At 46.5% G+C, this 22,393-nt stretch overlaps 1 protein-coding gene across 2 annotated transcripts in view; it reads right to left on the bottom strand.

The window, feature by feature from the left end:
• Positions 1-406: 406 nt before the first annotated feature.
• The window catches only part of IFT43 (intraflagellar transport 43), a 49,064-nt gene continuing 27,077 nt past the window's right edge, over positions 407-22,393 (bottom strand). The window contains exons 4-9 of one of the 2 annotated variants that reach the window (XM_019472481.1): positions 17,867-17,899; positions 17,310-17,356; positions 3,435-3,507; positions 1,947-2,022; positions 1,535-1,597; positions 407-712 (exon numbers count right to left, since the gene is read on the bottom strand). In XM_019472481.1, the coding sequence (XP_019328026.1) occupies positions 602-712; positions 1,535-1,597; positions 1,947-2,022; positions 3,435-3,507; positions 17,310-17,356; positions 17,867-17,899 (403 nt within the window). In that variant the 3' untranslated portion in view covers positions 407-601. The remainder of the gene's footprint in view (positions 713-1,534; positions 1,598-1,946; positions 2,023-3,434; positions 3,508-17,309; positions 17,357-17,866; positions 17,900-22,393) is intronic. The other variant, XM_009280724.1, reaches the window with a different exon arrangement.

The raw sequence follows: 22,393 nt of genomic DNA, 5'->3' as shown, positions 1-22,393 counted from the left end.
CGGGGACACCTCAAGGGAAAAAAGAGGTTCTGTAAGAAGCCGTGTTGGCAGTTTAATAGGGACTGCTGCTTCCTCTGAGTCAATACAGAGGTAATGTTCCAGGAGAGAGGTTAAACTAGCAGGGGATGGCTGGAGGCTGCTGGATGAAATGTAAAACGGGTATCCTGACAACTTGTGGCATCTGTTGTGAGGAAGATGGTAATCTTGATGTCCTAGGCAAACAAATCCGATCAGCCTAAGCTTCTCTGATAGCCAACAGTGAAAAGCACAGTCCATTGTAAGATGGTCCACCCTAGAGAGGCTGCATTTTGGTAGAGGAAAGATTGACTGTTGCAGTTATCTGTAAAGGTGCTAGTGAGGTGGAAGTGACTGTTCATAAGTAAATATTTTATTGTGTTTAGAATTCTTAATCTCTTTTGAGAACAAAGATTTTTATTACAAAATACCCAAAACTTCTCCTGAGCCAGTTTTCCTATGAAGCAAGGTCCTATTTAGTTTCATGTCTGAAATAAATTCTCAAATACAAACAAGTGAATAGAAAATTAAAGTGCTAAACTATTTACAGGGGATGCATGTATGAGGCGTCTGGTGTACCAGTGCTCTAGGGCAGACTGAAGTGGTCCTCTCTCTCAGACTGTCCCAGGTCCCACTCAGTCACCAGTTCTGAGGACACCTCTGTGAAGACATGGTCCCAATTCCAGCTGACATCATCCTACGAAGAGGAAAAATACAAACATGCTGAAACGTTACTGGTGACACCCAAAGGTCTCTGAACGATGCCAAATATTCAAGATGAACAGCAAACTAAATGGCAACTGCCCCTGCCAGGGGAGTCCCAGATTCAGTTGGCTAGAACAAGAATCCTAGCCAGAATGAAATGTGAATCTCTGCTATAATTTAAAGATTTTGACAGAATTATTCATGTTCCAGAATTCCGTAAAGGACAGATTTTTTGACACCTGTTAATCTTAGATACTCCCAGGCAGGCTGTAAAGAGAAGCCATAAAAATCTGCCACCCTTCTGCACGTCTGCTGAAGCATCTGCAATTCTGAGCTGCAGAAATCCTTTGTTGCAAGTCCTGAGCCTCTGCCCCCCCAGTTGTATTGAGGTTGTTCTGTCCTGCTTTAACACATCCCTCTGCCCACACCCCAAATGCTTTCTGCTTTTGTCCCTCTGTACCACCCAGCAGAACTACCTGGAGCTCATGGTGGCTACCAAAAGACAATACACAGAGCACTGTTTCTGCAGGGATCTGTGACAGTGCTAGGCCCTTCACATTTTCCTTACTCGCTCTTTCATACTGAAGGGGGCGAATCATAGCGATGCCATAATCTCACACAGATAAAGCCTTATATACCTTTAAAATAATCTGCTGGGGAAATCAGACCTCCATCCTCTTGGACAAGCTCCTCTTCACAGGCTCCTCCTCATCTCCCTCCTCCACCCGACTGACAAAGGCTTACTTTCCAAGTATAGTCTGAGACACATAAGAAGCTTTTGCCTTGCTGGTGTTCCCACAAAAGAAAGACTCACCTCTCGTACTTCATGCTCTGGAGCCAAAACTTTGGTGAGAAGCTTCAGGTCAACCTCTCCATCCTATGAACACACACAGTCACAGTCTTACAGACAGTGATAAAGTGGACACCATCATTTCACCAGGTAGGTCTTGCTAGAGATAGACACATTTGCCTCATAAGGGGCATGTACTTTGTCCAGAACAACAGCAGGAGCCTCATCTAAGCAGCAGATACCATACCCACACTATTTACAGACACAAACAAGCATGAAAGCCACACTGCAGAGAGGAACAGACTTGAAAGCAGACTGGAAGTTGTTTGGATGATAGGGCTGTGTATTTTGTGCAGCTGAGTATCGCTGTGGAGGATGATGGGAGCCTGGAAGGACAGGGAGTCGCATGGGTCACCCCATAGCAACATCCACTTACCAGAGTCTGAAAGGCAGCATACTTCATAAGATCTTTGTCCAGGTCATGGTAGGTCAGCACTCGGTTCACCTGCACACTGCAACCAGAAAGGGTCAAAGAACAAGCCTGGGTGAGTGTGGAAGCACATTTGAGGACAAGGGTGGCATGAACAGGAATCTGGTGACACCCATCTCAAGTGTCCACATCACCCACGTGGACTCTCGAGATGGGTGTCCCCAGACAGAAGCAAATCTCATTCAGCAAATGAACAGTCTGACAAATCTGCATGCCAGGCTGTGCGCATGCATAAAAATAGGTTGTGGAGTGACCACAGACTCCCTCAGAGAAGCCAGCACGCCAGAGAGAAGATCCACAGACTAGCTGCAAGGGCAAGAAAGAAAACAGGAACGTAGTGAACATTGGAACAGCCCCAGGAGGCTCTGAGAGCCCCACCATACAAACTACAGAATAGCAGGGACCTTGTGATTTCCATGTCTGAGCTGAGTCACAGCTATCAAATACAGTTTCTTAAAATGTAGCCTCCAAAGAGAAACACGGGGTAGGGAGGTAATACACTGTTGTGCCATGCTTCCCTTCACAGGTGATGCAATACTATAGAAAAGATCTATATTAATTTAATTTGTTTGTGTCTGTCCATGAAAATTACTTGTCTTTTCTGTTGCAGGGAGACTATGGATACAGGAGGAACAGATGGGATTATAAAAAAAAAAAAAAAGAGAGAAAACAAAGACCTGAAGTCTGGTGAGAGACAAAGTAATTTTAAATTTTCTACTATAAAGTGTCATTTAATTTTGTTAACAGCTATTTAACTACAATACCTACTCCTTACTTGTGAGAGAGGCATCTGTGGTCAGGAGTAAGATATCCCACCCCTCCAAATAAGGGTCAATAGAAATCCCAGTCTGTGATCTCGGCAATAGGTCCAACAGGGCAGAGAAGACTTTACCGATACGTTTATGATAAAACCCCCAAAACTTTCATTTTTTAAAACTTGCTGGTCTCCCTTGAGCTAACCCCAAGACTATTCTGATAACACCTTCAAACAACAGGATCATACTTTGCAAATTAACTAAGCGCTTGAGTAAGAAGGATATCCTGTGGAAGGCAAAGCAGCTGACGACCGTGCATAATCAAAGCGTGTGTGATAATACACGTGTACTGGAGGCATCTGAGGTTATACAGGCAACCTTAAATCAAGCAATTCCTAACTTTTGAGAGTTTGATTTTGCAACATCAAACATGCTAGTCTAATGTAGGTTTTGTATATATAGAGAGAATATGCAGTAATTGCTTTCTCTGTGTAATAGGAAACAAGAAGTTTGCACTGTTCAGCTTGGAGCCCCACTGCCACAATAGACAGCATCGAATCCTGCTGAATAGCACTGCCACTGACATCCAGAGAGAGCATGAGATAAGACGGAGTTTAATTTCACCAGCCATTTCACACTGCTGATGGAGAGTCTCAAGAACACCTGGCAGTGATCTTACCTGGGGGGAGCTGCCACTTGCATGGCCAGATCTTCCTCCTGGACTTCCTCCAAGTCAGGGATCACAGGAATGTCTGCAACAAGAGACAGCAGCAGCAGCAAGTGGGGAGTGTTACGCTCTCCTCTTACTAGAGACAAAGGTTCCCTTGCTTCACAGATACGAAACAGCCTGTTTCTTATTAGAGGAAAACACAAGAGAGTTATTTACAATTATTAAAAATATATTGTTTAATATTAAAACAAGGCAATAAAGCTTTGAAACTTGGAGTCAAAAGCAACCTTGCAAGAGGACCAGATTTCGGCTGGGAAGGACTCCATAGCCATGGACCGTGCATTTGAACACAACCTTGAAGCTGAAAGAAGCTGGCTGCACTAAACCCCATTGCCTACTTGCCATCATCCTAAGACTGGCAAGAATTTGCTTCTTATGAGATGTGTTATAATTTGCTCAGCTCAGCCACCAGTCACCTGGACTCCATTAGAAATGAAATGTGGGGCAGAAACTGAGAAAAGCCATGTAAAACTGCATGCTGAAGGAGCTGCTGGCTGGCTCTCAGACTGTGCAGAGGCCTGTGACATTTCCTGATAGCTGAGGAAGTAAGTGCTGGTGGTCTAGCAGATACAAAGATGAGGGAAGATGCACCTAGTTGTAATGTCATAAACCTTTTCGTGATTTCCAGTGTAACCCTGGAATGGCTGATGTCTGGGTCACTGGGTATTCCCCAGCACAAGGACTACGGCTACTCCTAAAAAGGATGCTAGAGACAAAAGAATGGAGGAGAGGAGGAAGAACGGTGCACACTGAATCCTGCTAAAGGAGCAAGGCTCTGAGAGCATTGCATGCTTTTTGATTTGACAAAGTCCTGTAAACAGTTGGAGATTGAGAGAGCAAAAACGGAGAGAAGAAGAGGTAACTGGAGGTGCAAAGCAAGGACAGAGTACACCAGCACAGAGCTCCGTTAAAGATTCAAGGCCACAAAGGCGCTCCAGAGACCCGGAGCCCTCAGACTGTGGAGAAGCTGGTGGTTCGGCTCTGGGAAGAGGTTTCACTCCCACAGTGTGCGACGCTGGAGTAAGCAGGCTGCTCCCGGCTCTGTCGGCAGCACAGCCATGCTACTGCTGGACAGCAGCAGGCGGCTGGGCCTGGCTTTGTCCCGTTTTGCAGCCCAGGCTGAGATGAATATTCAGGAGCTGGAGCGATGTTCCCACCTGTGGCACTCAGGGCTCCAGGCAGGGTCTTCCTGAAAAGCCCCTTGTTCAGCTGCCTGTCAGAGCTTCGCAGGCTCTCAGCTGCCCTCTCCTCCTGAACGTCCACTGCGCATCCCCCCGGCTCGCTGGCCGGCAGGGCGGGAGGCAGCCCTCGCCCAGCTGCGGCAGGACACGGGTCAGCCCAGGCCTTGGCGCAGTGGCCGTTCGGAGCTGGCCACACAGTAGGATTTCTCGCTAATTGGCTGCCTGGCGGAAGGCTGAGCGGGACAGGGGCTGCCGCGAGAGCCTGGCCACAGTGAAAGGCAGTGACAGCTTGGCTGGCCTCAGCAGAGCTGTGCCTTCTAGCTCCCCAGCCGCCCAAGGAGCAGGTGCCTGCAGAGCAGCTCTCCGACTACAGCTAACTTCCCAAAGACATTTAAAGGGAAACTGCAGCAACAGCCCCCCAGGCTGTCCCTTAGACGGAGGAGGCATATGCAAGAAATGTGTCACCAGTGCGTCGCTGGGCATTTGGGGCAGATCCTTCCCCCCTCTGCTTGTAGGGACAATACACAGAAGAAGCTGCTATCCCGCTGGCTCTTCCCTGCAGGGGGTCCCAGCTCTTGGTAGAACTTGTAGCAAAACACAATTACGGGACAAAAGCATCTCCATGGACAGACAGACTGACCTGTGGAGGCAGCTGGTAAAACCTGCTCAGCGGTAATGTGGGAGAAATCCCTGTATATAAGCAACAAATACCAAGGAGGGAACAGACTGGTGAGACTGGTCCAAGGGGAGGAATGAGGCACTGTGCAGAGGTGCCCTGTTAGGTCCAGGCAAACGAGCATGGGAATGAGAAACAGTCTAATCTCTCCTGAGCTAATTTATCCTTTTCAGCAGGAGACTGTGAATGTTGCTCAGCAAACACAACTAAATGAAGAACTACCTGGGAACAGAGCTGCCCTTGCCCACAGAGCAGCATTCCCTGTAGCAGGAGAAGGTCAGATCCTTATGTTCTTTTGACAGCAGAAATGTGGAAGGTGTTTGCAGCAAACTGAATTTCTTCACTTGGTGCTCATTTTGGCAGCTATTTCTGGGGTCTCCTCTTCCCGGTTCCCTTTTGCTTTTGTTGATCTCTTTTTGCACTAGAGAAAACTGTGAACTTAGGGCCCAGATCAGTGATGACCCTTCCATTTTGCAGGTTCCCAAAGAGTCCTGGATTTGCCAGTGCTGGTTTTATCACATTGCCATTGAATTCCATAGCGACATTCCCAAATCCCTTGCAGAGCGCTACCTCTACTCTGTATTAGCAAAATCCCGTCAATCATGTAGAAATTCTTTTCAAAAGAAATTTGGAAAGGCTCCGATATTTTATATGTGCTTTGAAAATATTTCAGACAGAAGAGCTGGAAACGCTCTGGGGGCTCCTGCCAGCCCCTCCAACAAAGGCCAGCACATGGTTGTTCTTACTGCAAACTGCAGATGATTTTGTCCATTTCTAGGCAGAAGCAATGCCCTTTAGGACTGTCAGAGACTGACAGGAAACAGAACAAAAATGTTGCAAATTATAAGAAAATATCAGCTCCCCAGGCTAACTGCTATCAGTGGCAAATCAGCCCTGAAATATTTGGGTCTCTACTTCACTTGTTACTCATAATTTCCTCTTCCCTCTGCCAATTCCCATGGTGCCACCTCTCTAGAATCCCTCTCCCTTCTCTGTACAGTTTGCAAAGTGTCTCAGTTCCCACTTTATCACCAAGGACCCAACCTTCCCCTCACTCAGCCTCCAGCTCCCTAATTGTTTTTGTTGCTTTTCTTAGGACTCACACCTTTCTTCCCAGTAAGGTCTGCTAACACAGCCAAATCATGGCACTATGTCAGCTGCAGGGGGAAGAAGCATGTGGACTGCGAGAGTGGAGGCATATGCTTTACTTTTAATACCCCCATTAGCTGCAGTAAGGTTACTTACATATAACGTTAGTACATGCAGAAACGTTCACAGGACCATGTCCTCCCAGTCTCGCACTGTAGCACTCACACAGCTTTTTCTAACAACAAGGTTACATTACAAACCCACACTTTGTGTACTTTGTTCTGTGACCTGCTTTTTTCCCTGCTGTTCAGTGTGAGGGTTTCAGGACATTTTCCATCACGCTGATAAGCCTGTGGTTTTGGTGGAGAATCTTGACATGTACTTTACTGTCCAGGCTTTCATGCCTGAATTCAGTGTCCAGGTAGGTAAACTTTAGAAATGACTGCACAATGTACCTACGTGCTAAGGAGCTGCCTGCGTGCAAAAGGAAACACCTTCACAAATACCAGGTCACCGCAATGAAGTGAACAAATGGCCTGTGCATTACAAAAAGAAAATGTTTTGCAGCTGAGAAGAAGGGATAGCTTCAAAACCTGGAGAAAAAAAGTGATTCTCTGCAGTCTAGCTCTAGGGTTTGGGGGCGGGGGGAAGGTTGCATTACTCAGCTGCATTTTGGAGAGAACAGCTTCCATAGTCTTTAATATCAATCCAAACTATAGGCAAATCTCAGAAGCAACATGAAAATCTTACAGCTTCAGCTGTTCTTCTCCCACTTTCCTGCAGACTTTGAAATCAGGACAAACTGATATGATACTAATGGTAAGAAACATTAAAATAAAAGTTGAGTTACTGGTAAAAAATATTAAAAAGGGGAACAAATTGAGTACAAACCATCTTACCAACCTTGGTCTCCCAGCCGGCCTCCGAACACTGTGCTGCAAGGTACTGTTACCTGTGCTATCTCCCTCAACCAGCCTCCCCCAGACAGAACTCCTCTGAATCTCCATTTCATATGGTAGATAACATTGCCAGAGTGAGCGCTCCTAAAAATGACACTCACTCTCCCCCCGAGAGTGAGTATCCTGCTTTCATTTTAGCTGAAGGGAGTGGAGAATAGGTAGACACACACGTCAGGTAGTGTTTTACAAGCAGAAGAAATGAGTGTCTGCAACAGAAGATGGAGGGGGGAACATAAAAACTCAGTGCATACAGTGACCTTAAAGAGGAATGGATGAGGCTTCTCTTTATGGCTCAAAATGACTGGGAACAGAGTAACACAAAGCCTTTCCCCATGGATTTTTCAGCCCATAAAGAAACAAGATACTGGCTTTAGAAACTGCTTGTGGTAGAGAGGTGAAAAACTGAGTGAGCACCAAATGCTAGATGACAAGTGCAAACTCCCCTCCATCTCCCAGATGACGGTGAACAAGAGTGAACAAAGGATGAAACCAAAATGAGTGTATCCATGCAGAAGTTATGGTGGGATAGGAAACACCAGTACCAAATGTTGGCTAACAGGAGAGTTATAATAAACTGCACCAAAGTGATTGTCTTGGAACATCTAAGTCCCAGCATATAAGTAAGAATAGTATTTTTATTACAATAGCTGCACTGAGCTAGGTCTTACAAAAAAAGAGCTTCATGGCTAAGTTATGGCAAGACACCAATAGCATAAGGCAGAAGCGTGTGGATGGTAGGAGGAAAAGATGGAGGGGGAAGACTGAGGGTGACCCATGCTACATGCAAATAGCCAAACAATAAGAAAAGAACAGTGGCTTTTTAAGTCATAAACAAAGGAGAGCTTTATGTGTTCATATTAGAGCACATGCAGTAACCATCACCTTTTTTACCTCTTAGCAAATAACTTACTGAGGAAGACGACCACAGAAAGCAACAAGCAGAAGGTAGAAGAACCTGCACCACCTTAATAGCCAGTTGCTCCTGCAAGTTGGTGAGTTGCACTGCCCCTCCCAGGCAGAGCTGTTTTTTGCTTTAGTAGCAACACCTGCAGGCTGGGTCCCTTAAAATCCTGCATGCTCACAGTAGGATCTAGTCCTAGCCCCAAAGAACTAAGTTCTCTGTTAGATACAAGACAGCACATAAGTGGGGACAGACAGAACCTGTTCAAAGTCAGGCAATAAATCAGTGGCAGAGCTGGATCTAGAAACCACGTCCCAGGTCAGGCCTGCTGTTAGTCAGTGGTGTGGTTGCTACTTTCTCCCTGAGTTGCTTTAAGAGTCTCCTGAGCCAATACCCTGATACCCAAAAAATTACTCCATCCCACATAGTCTGATTTGCTTCCCCCAACTGGGTGAGCATTTCAAAGGCCAGTTCAGAATGGACACTCTTGCAGTGGGGACTGTGCTGCCCTCCCTGTCCACACATCACCATATCCAGAGAACACAAAGAGGGTAGCGGCTTCTGGAGCTGGCAGTCCCCTGCCACTAAGCAGGCATAAGAATGAAACTAACTTTAGTTTAAGTTGCTTGCTCATACAATGTAAAACCGAAATAATTACAATATCTCTGCTGCTGCAAAACTTTGTTTTACTGAATGCTGTTACCTTCTGCATCACGTTTGGGGAATTTTAAACAGGCAAATGGAAGAAGGTCTGATTGAAGATGAAGTTAAGTGAAAGAAATTGGTCTCATTTAGCACATGACAGGATTCATCTGTGTTCCCAAGTCCACTGAGGTAGCATCATGGGCGTTTCATATTCATGAGCTGCTGAGACACTGTGTCCCCTCATTTACAAAGCACCGTGTTCAGCAAATTCTGTCCCTGTGGATACTCCGTGCATTTCATGGTCTTGTCAGAGAGACATCAAACACTTCAGTAACCAAATACCAGAAAATGGCTTTAATTAGCGCATCTCAATGCAATAAATAATTTTTCTCTCTAAGTGGAAAAATGGAGAATTAAAAAAAAGAAAAGAAAAAAGTGGAAAGCAACAGGCAAAAAAAACCTTCAAAAAAACCATAAGGAACAAGGGACACAGACAGCTTCTGCTGAACACACAAACAAGCTTGAAGCCTCTTGGAAGCCTTCTCGGGAGAGGAGCAGGCAAGTGGAGAGGATAAAGAACACTTCTTTGGATGCTTGGACATTAATTTCACAGGGGTGCCTTCCCCTGACTGAAATTGCCCTACTAGTAGGCCAATACGGAACAGCATACCTGCCTGATCAGCCAGCAGGGAGATGAAAACAGTAGAGTGAAAAGCAGGCAGTACCACAGCTACTAGGGCACTGCCTTAAAAGCTGAAACAAGCAGAAGATAACCTGTGTGTCCCATGTTCCAAAACACCCTTTTGAGAAGAGAATGGTAACAGCACAACCTGGCCAAGCTGAAGGGAAAAGTCACCCAGTGTGCGGGTGCCAGAGGATTCATAGATCTAGGGGAGGTCATGCAGCGGATTCAGTACTGACCCTCCAGCCTTGCCTTAAAAGATTATGCATTTGCCTTGCATCAGACAAAATAATTTTTTCTTCAGCCACCAAGCTCTGATGATACTGTCAGCTAGATGGATGACTGGCTGGGAGGTTGGGTGGTCCATGAGACACTCTACTTGCTTCAATAGCGTTGTGCTTTCACAGACTGCTTGGCATGGCATGGCTTCTTCCTCACCTGAGAGCTTGCTGGGGACAGGCATCAGGCATATTTGCTACTTCCCAAGGCTGCTACTGACACAAAACCTCTGCCCAGTTTCAACCCCTGGGAAGTATGAAGAGAGACAGGGCACAGAACAGCCCTCTCAGATGAGTCGCTGGGCTCAGCGCAGGGCTTCAACAGGCTGTAATCCGTGGCTTGTATTGTGCAAGAAGTAAGAGCAGACACTGATGGCTTTAAAGATGAGGAATCTCTTAATGGATAGGTTTGTTCACCAGCAGCAGAAGACAGGAGAGACTGGAGGCCAGGCTCAGGACCTGGAGTCCACCATATTCCTGAGGTTATCAGCATTTAGAGTGGTAACACACCTCCTAGCCTTACCAACAGCCCCCTGACAGAGCACTATGCCTGCCCTCCTTTTCAGTAACATCCGTTTTCCTCTTTTCAAAGGCTGTTCCCTGTTCCTTTGCAGTATTCCCCTGCTGAAACATACTCAGAAGGTGGTGGGGGCAGCAGATGAGAAGGCATGAGGTGTCCAGGGAGGGTCTAGTGAATGCAGAAACACAAAACCCTCCTCAACAATGCTGGAGATGAGTGATTTTGCATTAGAGCATTACTGTGGCAGGGAAAGCAGCTTCTCAGGATGCTCCTGTGGAAGTATGTTCAGGAGCAGGTGTGTCTGATTCTATTTCATCCTCTTCATGTTACGCTGGAAAAACAAGACAAACTACATTTCTTTTATGTTAAATCCTTAGGTTTTTTATTTTTCTTATATATATTTATTAAAAAATGCCTCTTTGATCGGCAGCACCCATGACACTTCCACATCCAGCAACTCCTCAGAAGCCTCCCTCCCTCCACACAAGGCCACTGCTGCTGACAGCCAGCCGGATTTGATCAGAGCCACTCAGAATCGGATTTTCATAAGACAGATGAGGAATCTTACTGCTGCTCTCTCTCATATCAGATGAGAAACTGAAGGGGAGGGGGGACGGGTCCTGAGGGAACGACACTACAATCAAGGGCTACGCGGTTCTCTCTCTGTCCCTCCACTGCTGCAATTTTCAAAGGAGTTTGCCTCAGGCAGTTTTAAATGATGGTGTCTCAATTCTGTAATCATCTTTCAAGAGCTTTCCCTTAAAGGGTATTTTAGGTAAACCTGGTCCGTCAACTACACTTATGGACTCAGCAATCACAGACTCAATATGACTGTGTATCTACCATATCGCAGAATTTAGTGATGGAAGATGCTTACCCAGACCATCATTTTCAGCCCCCAACAAGCTGTGTGTGCTCCCTTGCAGTTAAGCTGCTCACTGCCCCTTGGCCAGTGCTCTGCTGCTTCAAATAGGACTTCAGACATATCCCTTGGGACATATTCTCTGCTCCGCCCTGCCCACTGTGGCTGTCAGGAGGGAGCTTTCCTTGAACACCAGAGGCTCTAGATCACAATGTCAGCAGTCACTGGAAGAGTTCAAACTGGCCTGGACCAACAGCTCTGTGGAAACCATCAGGTTGGGCTGAGTCTGCCCTTCACTGACTTTGTGCAGAGACTCGGAGTAGCGCGTTAGGGGAGCAGCCAAGGGGAGGACTACAGTGTGCTGACAGAGCCACACACAAAGTCACAGTGCAGAATCCCAGAAACTCAGCAGTCACTGTCACTCTCTGCCCCAGGCCCCTCTTTTCAGCCCATTCACACCACTTCCAAAACACCATGTTTTTCACTCCCGTGTCCATTTCACTGATGCTCAGAACTTTTCGTCCATTTAGCTCTCCCCAGATCACTCCACCACTGCCTCCTGAGCCTATGAAGTATCGACTGGCCATGTCCCTGACTGTTCCTGCAAACTCCCCCCTCTCTTACCCTCATGCTCAGCCAATGCAGCTGTCCTTGCAGTTCACGGCCCCTGGAAACCACCAGCACTTGGTGTGTTCTGTAAAAACAGCAGCTCACCAGGGAAGCAACTGGCAAACTTTATCAGGAATGATAGAGCCAACAATAACCCATGCTGCGCTCTATTCTCAGCTCTGTTTGGAGCAATTTCATCATTGGTACGTATCTGCATGCAGCTCAAGAGGTGTTTGGTATTTTATGGCTGTGAATTCCAGCTGCTGGATATCCTGTGAGGGCTGTCTCCCACCTGACAGACAGACATCACTCCCCAGAAGGATGTGGGGACCATGGCATATGCCCACTTCCTCCTCTGTTGCACACAGAGCCCGAACTCCCATCCTGTTCAAACGCAAAGGAGCTGCTGGCACATGCCAGAAGGGTAAGAAGTCCTTCTAGAGGTTTGACATTGTATAGAGAGGTCTAATCATCAGCTCTGCTTCCTTGAGGAGGCTTCCCAGCAGGCAGGAAGGGGTTTTGCCTTGAGGGCACAGATCTAGTGACTGTCTCCTGGCAGCTTTCCTCACCTGCAGGTCAGGTTTGGGTTGTCTGTGTAGCATAGTCAGGCTTTCATTTCAATCAGCTGTCTCATTCACACACACTATCTGCTTTAAAATAACAAGCCGTTGTTCCTGCAGACAGAGAATCACACATCACATCCCAATCCTCCAAGAAAAGCTCTGTTCTGGGAACTATGCATCCCAAGGGTAACAGAGAGAAGGGGGAAGGGACTTCTGAAGATGGGGCAATAGTCTATGAGGGAAGGATAGCTGGGAGAGAGATGTCAACCTTAGCTAACAAGCCTCCATAGAGTGCTGAGGAGAAAAATCCAAGGGCAATGTAGGTAGGAGACAGGCATCTGGGGGAGCGCAACTCAGCAGTGCAGAATTGGTGGACAAGAAAGGAACAACAAAGAAACTTTTAGCCAAAAGGACAGCTGTTTGCAAACAGCAGCTCACCAGGGAAGCAACTGGCAAACTTTATCAGGAATGATAGAGCCAACAATAACCCATGCTGCGCTCTATTCTCAGCTCTGTTTGGAGCAATTTCATCATTGGTACGTATCTGCATGCAGCTCAAGAGGTGTTTGGTATTTTATGGCTGTGAATTCCAGCTGCTGGATATCCTGTGAGGGCTGTCTCCCACCTGACAGACAGACATCACTCCCCAGAAGGATGTGGGGACCATGGCATATGCCCACTTCCTCCTCTGTTGCACACAGAGCCCGAACTCCCATCCTGTTCAAACGCAAAGGAGCTGCTGGCACATGCCAGAAGGGTAAGAAGTCCTTCTAGAGGTTTGACATTGTATAGAGAGGTCTAATCATCAGCTCTGCTTCCTTGAGGAGGCTTCCCAGCAGGCAGGAAGGGGTTTTGCCTTGAGGGCACAGATCTAGTGACTGTCTCCTGGCAGCTTTCCTCACCTGCAGGTCAGGTTTGGGTTGTCTGTGTAGCATAGTCAGGCTTTCATTTCAATCAGCTGTCTCATTCACACACACTATCTGCTTTAAAATAACAAGCCGTTGTTCCTGCAGACAGAGAATCACACATCACATCCCAATCCTCCAAGAAAAGCTCTGTTCTGGGAACTATGCATCCCAAGGGTAACAGAGAGAAGGGGGAAGGGACTTCTGAAGATGGGGCAATAGTCTATGAGGGAAGGATAGCTGGGAGAGAGATGTCAACCTTAGCTAACAAGCCTCCATAGAGTGCTGAGGAGAAAAATCCAAGGGCAATGTAGGTAGGAGACAGGCATCTGGGGGAGCGCAACTCAGCAGTGCAGAATTGGTGGACAAGAAAGGAACAACAAAGAAACTTTTAGCCAAAAGGACAAAGCTGTTTGCTGATTGGGGGGGGGAATGCCAGCATTTCTCATCCCAACAGGAAACAGCCCTTTGTAGCTGCATGCCAGAAAAAGACACACAGAGTAAAGCCAAATGAAATACCCAAGCAAAGCTGAAGCAGAGACTCTACTGCCCTGCTGGAGAAAAGAGCAAAGGGAGGGGAAAGCCCTTCAACGTGAACTTGGTTGTTCTGTCTTCCCTCCTACCTCATGACAAAGAATAGTCTGCACCTGGGAGAAGCTCTTGGCTGCTACAGAAAAGGAAGCAGCGCTCTGCAGATAGCACTTTTTAAATTCCACTGATAGTCTCACATCTCCCATCTCATGCTGTTTCCCTGCCACACAGAGCTCAGTCACTGCTGCCCATTTCCCCTGTTGACATGGACAGAAAATTGAGCAATTACCCTTAAACTCCTCTCTCTCAGATTGCCCAGATTGCTACATACACAGCATTAAGCCCCCAATTGCCCCTGGCCAAAAGTGACTCAACTAGGCCTGTCCTTTAGGAATTAAACACTTTTGTGTTGCTTGTGAAGGTTTATTATTCCTCAAGTTGTGATGCATTAAATCCTGCTAAAGCAGGTTTCCCACCATGCAGAGGAGCTGGGCCCCCCCATGACAAGGTTCAGCTGGACACATATCCACCTAGCAAAGGTGCGTTATCCATTTGCTGTGCCTGTGTACTAGCATGTACCAGCATGTGTTCAGGAGGATGGGCACTAAGCTCACAGCGGGTGCTGTAGGAAACCCCAATATCCATCAACTAGACACTCCAGAGCTATTTCTGGAGAGACACTGCACTTTTTCAAAACAGTCTTTCCAGCCTGGAGTTTTACAGGAGCAAATGGTGCTTTTAGTCAAACATGTCTTTGCTTTCCTATAACTCAAAACAGGCTCCTCTTTAAAGTGGCCCTCTTGTCCTGTTCTAGCCGCTGTGAAGAAGAAATATGGATTAGAGAAAATTAATTCTAAGCACGACCTGAGCCAAGGTACTTCACTGCTAGTATTTCAACAGTTTGTATTGCGCAGTATGGATGACTTGCACCTTCTGGGTCTCCCTGTGCAACTGTAAGGAATGGCTGAAATTGCAGATAGTGCTATGCATGTCCCTGTCCGGTCCACCCACTTACAATCTCCCATACTACTTCAGTCTTTCCACACAGCTTGAGAAGTGACTGTCCTTCTCTCCCAAACTCCCATGGAGATGAGGAAATCAGATGCTATTTCATGCACAGGGTGAATGGCCAGGAGCAGTGAGAGAATTCTACTTTTATTTCTGAAACTACAAGGCATAACAAGCCCAAAAGTCTCCACTTGGCTGTACAACCTTCCTTCCATTCTCCACATGCCAAACTGGGCTCTCTCCAGGCCCTATGCTTTTTTAACACTTTCTCCAATGGACTCCAAATTCTGAGCCTCTGGGTGTTAGTGCTATATAAATGATCACAACTGAGCACATTTCAAATACACAAGAATACCTTTTTAAGGGCATATAGCTTTGTCCTTCATTCTTCTAATGAAAAGGTTGGATGGGGGACAAACAATGTTAATGGAATGGTACAGCTCAGCTTTCTAATAGGTTAAAGGAAGGCGATCCAAATGTATTGGTTGACAGCAGCAATCATTACACAACTGCGCCTGTTCATATTAAGGTGTACAAGCTAACACATTATGCAGCACAAAATAACCGTGACCCATCCTTGGGGATCCATACACCAATGTCTTGATTTTTGTATGTTTAGAATCTGAGCTTTACTGTTACAGTTAAAGACATGAGCCCAAGTGCAGTTCTGTGCGAAGGGGAGGCTGATACAGCTCAACTTACTGCACAGCCACAGCATGGTACTCCCTGCCTTCTACACTGGGCACTTATTTGTATCTCTCTGCTCATTCAAGAAAGTAATTTTATTCAGGTTCCGGAGTCTGTTTATATGTCACTTTTCTTCACTGTAATTGCTGAGCCCACATGTAAAACTCCTCTCCCAGAATAGCTTGCTTAATCTCCCTGTAGAAATAGGACCACAAGCATGCAATGCACTGATCCATTTAGAGATTTTCCATATGCAAATTAGATCCACAACCCAGTGTATTTGACTGTACCAGAAACTGCCTGGGTAGGAACCATAATCAAATTAGTGGGATCTTTCTCCTAACACATAGATTTAATCCAAAGGTGAACTCTGGTTTGCAAACAATCCAAATTCAACTGTTAATCATAGGTTAGGCACAGATAAATAAGTGAAGTGTATTAGGACTTGCCATGTCTTCATACCACATTCTGCATCAATTCTATTCTGTATTTATTGCCCGAGGCCTTGGAGGACTAAAAGTCACATGCTGCAAACATGTGGCAAGCATTTTTATGCCTGGTTAGCAAAGACAGTTATTATACTCTGAATACAAGACCAAGGTTCAACAAGAAGGACAGCATGTATGCAAACAGTCAAAGAGCTGTTCAGAACAGACTATCAGCCTCAGTGACAAACGCTGAAATTTAAGAAGCCCAAGAAACTTCCCAGGGGGAAAATTAAGTCTATTCTGAAGATGCCAATGCTATAAAGGTGCCACTTCTGGCAGTCATTTGTTGAAATGCTTAATCTGTCTGGAAGACCCAAATAAGTCTTAATTTAATCTCATTAACCGTACTGATGTCTGATCCTTTGTGACTCCTGGTAATTCTTCTGATGCTTGGTGATATTTTACAGATGCAACTTTTTATACACTGTATAAAATTCTTAGCCCTTGAAAACTGAGGTAGCTCCTAGAGACTTTGATGAATTTCTATGGTCCCCACAGTTCTCTAGTGCTCGTCTTGAAATTCATACTGTGGATTTTTCCTAAGATTTCTCTTGGCTCATCCAGTCCTAGAAGAGCAAATGATACACACTATAAAGAAAACTAGTGTTAAGCCAGGAGTCCAGTACATTTCACAGCAGGCTGTACAGGGATGGGATTACCCACCAGTGCCTATGTTTAGCTTATGATCGATGATCTTGGGTTAGGGCAAGCGGATTTTTTAAATTAAGAATTCCCTTACAACAGAGACCCCAGGAGAGTGGTGCAGGCACTTGTCCTGATGGGAACGAGACAAGGATGTTACCATAAAACATGAGAGAGGCTTTAAGTAGAGCATACTATCACCTAAACTAGGGGACAGCAGTGATTTCTTTCCCTGCTCTTAACCTTTTATTGCTCTTTTAGCTGTCTTTTTGCCCCAGTCCACTATTCTCCATGTGGAGGTAATCACAGAGAAAAGCGTGTCCTCAACACTTTCCTTCTTCCCAAAGGTGCTTTATCATTCTGTGTTAATGAAGAGCCAGAGTTAGATTACAGGTTCACTTCCTCACCCTCCTCTCCATCTCCTTTGCTCTCCCTCCCTCATTCAGCAGTTGGGGAGGCATAAGCAGCTCTCGCATTTGTTTACCCCCAGGTGGTTCATTTCCTTGCAAATTCTTACAAGATGCCTCTGCTCACTTTACTGGAGAACCCCCAGACATGGATGAAAGCACTTCTTGCAGTCAAGTAGGTGATACCTTACCTCCTCCATCATCTGATGCCTCCAGGCTCTGCTGTCTGAGACGATGGCTGCAGCAAAACACAAGGAAGAACGAATTTTAATTGCAAGCCCAGAAAAGCATCTTGTTGTGTCCCCTTCCTCCCCACAAGGCTCATGGCCTGTCAAGGGGAGAGTTCCCAGGTACACTTAGCCTGCAGGCTGACCTTCCATACCCCTCATTGCTGGACTTGGCAGAAATCTCAGCTTGGAGTGCTTAAGCAAAATGCCTTGTACCTGAGACAAACCCCTAGGCTGCAGACAGTAGGGCCTGGGGTGCGTCTGGGAGGAAAGTGGATGCTTTCTACTTTTCCTTCTTTCTGTCATACGGGAGTGACAGAGATACTGCCTACTCCATATCCAGGGAACTACAGAGTGACCAGCCCTGCCCCATCCCAGGACTCGACATGAATACATGTCAGGCTCTACACCCTTCCCAAGTTCCAGATCTTGGTGTACTGGTGCTTAGAGTCGCATGTCCCTTCTCCATGAGATCAGATGTAAAAGTTGTGGAAGAAGTCTCAGCAAAAATGGGAACTTACTCTTCTACTTCTTCTGCATGCTTTCTTCCTGACCTGCAAGACAAGAAACGGCTTATGCTTAGAAAAGGCTAGAGAAAATTCAAAAACTGCACCTTTCTCTATATCACTGTTATTGTGCAAAACAGTTCCTACACCAGGTCCGATATAACACATCGCACCTTTAAAGAGTTCTGAGTGACCATTAAACCAGTGTATCAAAAAGTCCCTGAGTGCATCAGATTGAAGCAGAACGATTTGGGTCCGAAAAGACAGCCATGCCCAGATACAGCAAGAGCCACACTGCCTGTTTTTTTAGCTTCTCAGCTACTTTTTCAACCCCTCTGCCATCAGCTGCAGGTAAAGCTTGCCTTACCCGAGCAGAGAGGTTGGCACATTATGGAGTGAAGATGATGCTATACTTCATCTACCTACCCCTTAGAGATCAACAGGTCCTTCCTCCCCCTAGTCATGCATAAAGATTATCTGGTTGCCTTTGTAGGTTAGGAGCCCCACCTGAGCTGGCCAAGTTCAGGTCAGACATGCTGTCGCTGCAGTAAATCAGGGTTGATCTGGCTGAGTTAACAGGAGTTCATAATAATAATGTGGGGGGGAGGCACTGGCAAATGGCAGCTCTCTTGCTCTCCACCCCAGCAAGCCCAGAAGTAATTCAGTCCCGATTAGGGATGCTTGTTCAATATTCAAAATGTAAAACATGGAGGTTGCTGAACCAGCACTTTGAAAAGTTAATTAAATGCCAGGTTTCTTTTTAGCAGATACTCCATCACTCGCTGATTACTTTGGCCATTTTGCAGAGTGAAGTTTCATCTCTATGCGTTGGGAATAAATATTCTCCCCTCCCTTGAAGTCAGGGTGCCATAACAAAGAATACATGGGTCTCTCCCCTACCACATGCACTGTCCCAGGACACACCAAGATGTAAGACAAGTTGCTTCACTGCCTTGCACTGCTCCTTTCAAAGCACTTCCATGAGATGGGACAGGCCCCTCCTCATCCGCTCTCTGTTCTAGCAGGTTAGGGCCCTCAGGTAGCTCTCCTGTGAATAATCTACTCTTTAAGAGCAAGGAGCAGGGCACAGAGGATGTCTAGGTATGAGGAGAAGAAAGACCCTTGTCTCCAACTGCTCTCCCTGGGGCTTGCAGTCTGTGAGAAGCTAAAGATTACACTGAATCAGTGATCTGAGCCCAGTAATATCCACTGCTATAATCAGAACTGCAGCCGTGTAGGTGACATCGGTATCTGGGCTTTCAGCTATATCTACACCCTTCTGTTCATCAGAAGAGGCAGAAGTGCAATAGAGCTGGGGAATTTAGGAAAGAGCTCTTCCAGTGAGTAGTTGTCCAGCTCCATCCTTCTCCCCAGTGATAGTGCAAAGCACTTTTTGTGAACCCCCTGATACTACAGAGAAAGAAAGGGATGGCCTCAGAGAGCCCACCACCAGCTCTCACTGGAGTCTAGAATCTGAGAAGACAGAGATGGAAAGATGATGCAAGATTTATCCTATTTTATTCCTCCCTTCTGCCTTCACAGAACTGCTTCCCACACCCTGTCTTCAGAGCCTTGCCCTCACTGAGCTGAAACATCCCAAATGATGGCTTTGCACAGCCTTGCACAGTGAGATGATTTCCTGGAGGTTCAATCTAACCTTTTCTTAGCATGATCCCGTTACTCTTGATAATTGTCCAGCCCCAAATAACACTCTATTCCTCAGTACTCTCACTCCTTACGTCTTTGCTCATCTCCTGTCCCCAGGCAGGAGTGAAACACTCCACATGTTTATACTTCCCAGGAGAGGGTCACTCCTGCTATCACTGTAAGCAATTTCTGTTTCTTTTTCCTGAGCTCCCTGTCAGGACAGATACCCAGGTGGCCCACAGGGAAGGCAGTCATATGTTAGTCCTAGAGGCAGAGACTACTTCACTCATGTTCTGAGATTTAAAGCTTTCTCAACTTTTCCTTGTTATGTTAGGAAAGGACTTAGGGCAATAGCAAATACTTTGTTATGAAATAGCTGCACTATAATGGAAAAAGTAATTTGGGGAACAAATTCATAAACCGGGAGGGGAGAATAGTACTGACCCCTTTAAGCCCAGGTGTTAGACGCTCTCCTGTCAAACAAGACACTTCCCTCCTCTCTCTAGGGCAAGCTAAAGCCCCACCGTCAGCCCCTCCAGGAGAACACCCTAGCCCCTATGCCACAGGGTCCAAAGGTGGCAGTGGGTGATGCCAGTCTCTCATGCTGACAGTACTGTGGTTTATACAGAGCATTTAAATATCAACGGCACTAGAGCAGGAGCTAGAAATGACTGTTGTTCTGTTCAGGTGAGACATCTGCTTCCAGTCACCTGTACTAGATACGTTTGTTAATATATGATTTGGAATAGCACTATTTTGATGAAACTGGCATTTCAAACCAGCCGATAAGCTCACAGGTAGACAACTATCCCGGAAATAAAGTATGAAACTTCTGGAGCACAGCAAGGAATTGCATGTTTTACACTTTCTGTGGCCTTAATGATTGAGCTATTAGGCAAAGAAGATACCAACCTACTATTTCCTTTTTTATAAGGCTTCCTTTCATCTTGTTTGATGCCAAATTACTTTTTCATTCCTTGTTTCAGATTGGAAAAAAAAATTCAGAAAATATTTTTGGTTTGTTCCTGACTAACCTTTTGCTTTTTCAGCCCAACTGCATTACCTAAATCTACCTAACAAAGTGACCCCGGGGCGAAAAGAAAAGCTTTGCCTTGTGTCCTAAGGTTAAAAAACCCTTCAAGGCAGTAAGGGAAGTCATTAATAGATCCTCAAAAGGTGCCCTACCTCCAACCCTGTCCATTCCATAAGCTTAGCGGAGGGCTAAGCTATACATGGAGATACTGTTCCTGCAGAACCAGTCACCTACTTGTCTCTTTGCTCTCCAGGTGCTATGGGAAGCCCCACAGGCATTCTTCCTGAAGTTATTACACTGCTTTAAGCATCGTGGAGTACCCCTTCCTGAGAACTGGCTCAGCTTATCAATGCCAATTGCAACATGTTGAGAACAACATTTCATCCTTCAGGAGTATCAGGCCTGGGTACACAGCATCCTCTTCATTCACCACATAGGCACAGCTTTCTAGTGGTGAATGAAAGCAGACATGGAAGAAACCAGACTGTAAACTCAAGCCAGCATAGACAGATTTCCTACTCTTTTCTTATGTTCTCAGCAACAAGAAGTGCACTGCCCTGGTTTGTTTGCTCCAGCAGGAGCAGGAGGCACAACCCAGGCAGGGTAGCAACAAGCGCCTACAAAATGAGCAATTGTGTATGAACTACAGAAACACCCACTCAAGTAAGGGCAAACAAAACAATACAATCCTGGGAGCAGCGCTCAGAAATGCATTCAGTCTGCTGTATTATACACCAGCCACCCCCAGTTTTTGTGAGACAGCGATACCTCTGTTTCTTTCATTTCTTCTGATAAGCCCATTGCATCTGGAGGGCCAAAGAACATGGACCGACCCCGCCACCTGGACAGCTCCATTTAAACTCCCTTTCACTGCAAGGTTGTCTGTGCTCCCAAACATAACCAAAATCCCGGCATATTCCTTCTGGCTTTGGCCAGCTGCTGACCCCTTCTCTATTTCAGGGTGTTGAATAGCTGAGAGGCTGGGCAGAAGAGCCCGACAGACCCCATGTAACCCCATGTTATGTAACTCCTAGTACAGAATACCTATTTCTCTCCTAGCTGTGTCCTGAGGCAGAGGATACAGATCTGATCTTGCTCTTGAGTGTTGTCTTTGCTCAGTTCTGGCCAGCAGGAATCCTCCCTCCACATTAATAATGAGAGGGGGTTAAACCTCAAAACCGAGGCTTCCCTCCCCCCACACCCCTAATGTACAGCTGAGCTGCCTCGGAGCTGCCGGCAACTTCTGTGCTGAAGGGTGAAAGGCAGTTCTAATGTAGACATCATCCCTGTTAAACTGTTTCTTTCTCGTTTAATGGACTACCACGGAGATCTAAATGGAGATAAAGTAGCAGGGCTCAGAGAACAGTCAGGGTGCTATCTTTATGCAGCATGACAATGTGCAGTGGTTAATTAGACACCGTTAACCTATTTTAGCAGGGGACATAACTGGGATGAATGGGGGGAAATGTCCTTGAAATCTTTTAATGTCCACAGCTCATGAGAGCTCTAGACACACTTGCATCCTGCACCGAGCCACAGCCAGGTGCCAGGAGGCCAGTGTGCAAGATCCGAGGCTCTCTTCTGTGTGCCCAGGGAGGTGTGAGGGCGGGCAACACAGCTAAGGAAAAGGGAAGCAACTATGGTGACTTGTTAAAACGAACATTAAGGCGGCGGGTCAGAACTGCCCGGTCTAGCGTGGTGGGGGTGGCAGCCGAGGAAGAGAAAGGGCTGGGAGCACGGGCAGCCCCCTCGCCCGGCCTGGTTGCCCTCCGCCCGGGCGGGCAGCTCTCCGCTGGGGGCCGCTTTGCCCTCCCCGGCCACCCCGCACCCTCGGCGCAGAGCCCTCCCCGCTCCGCCCCGAC

This window comes from Aptenodytes forsteri, unplaced genomic scaffold (genome assembly GCF_000699145.1).
Source record: "Aptenodytes forsteri isolate BGI_AS27 unplaced genomic scaffold, ASM69914v1 Scaffold193, whole genome shotgun sequence".
Lineage (NCBI taxonomy): Eukaryota > Metazoa > Chordata > Aves > Sphenisciformes > Spheniscidae > Aptenodytes > Aptenodytes forsteri.
The sequence above is the reverse complement of the archived record's forward strand: the minus strand, read 5'-3'. Positions and strand labels throughout refer to the sequence as shown.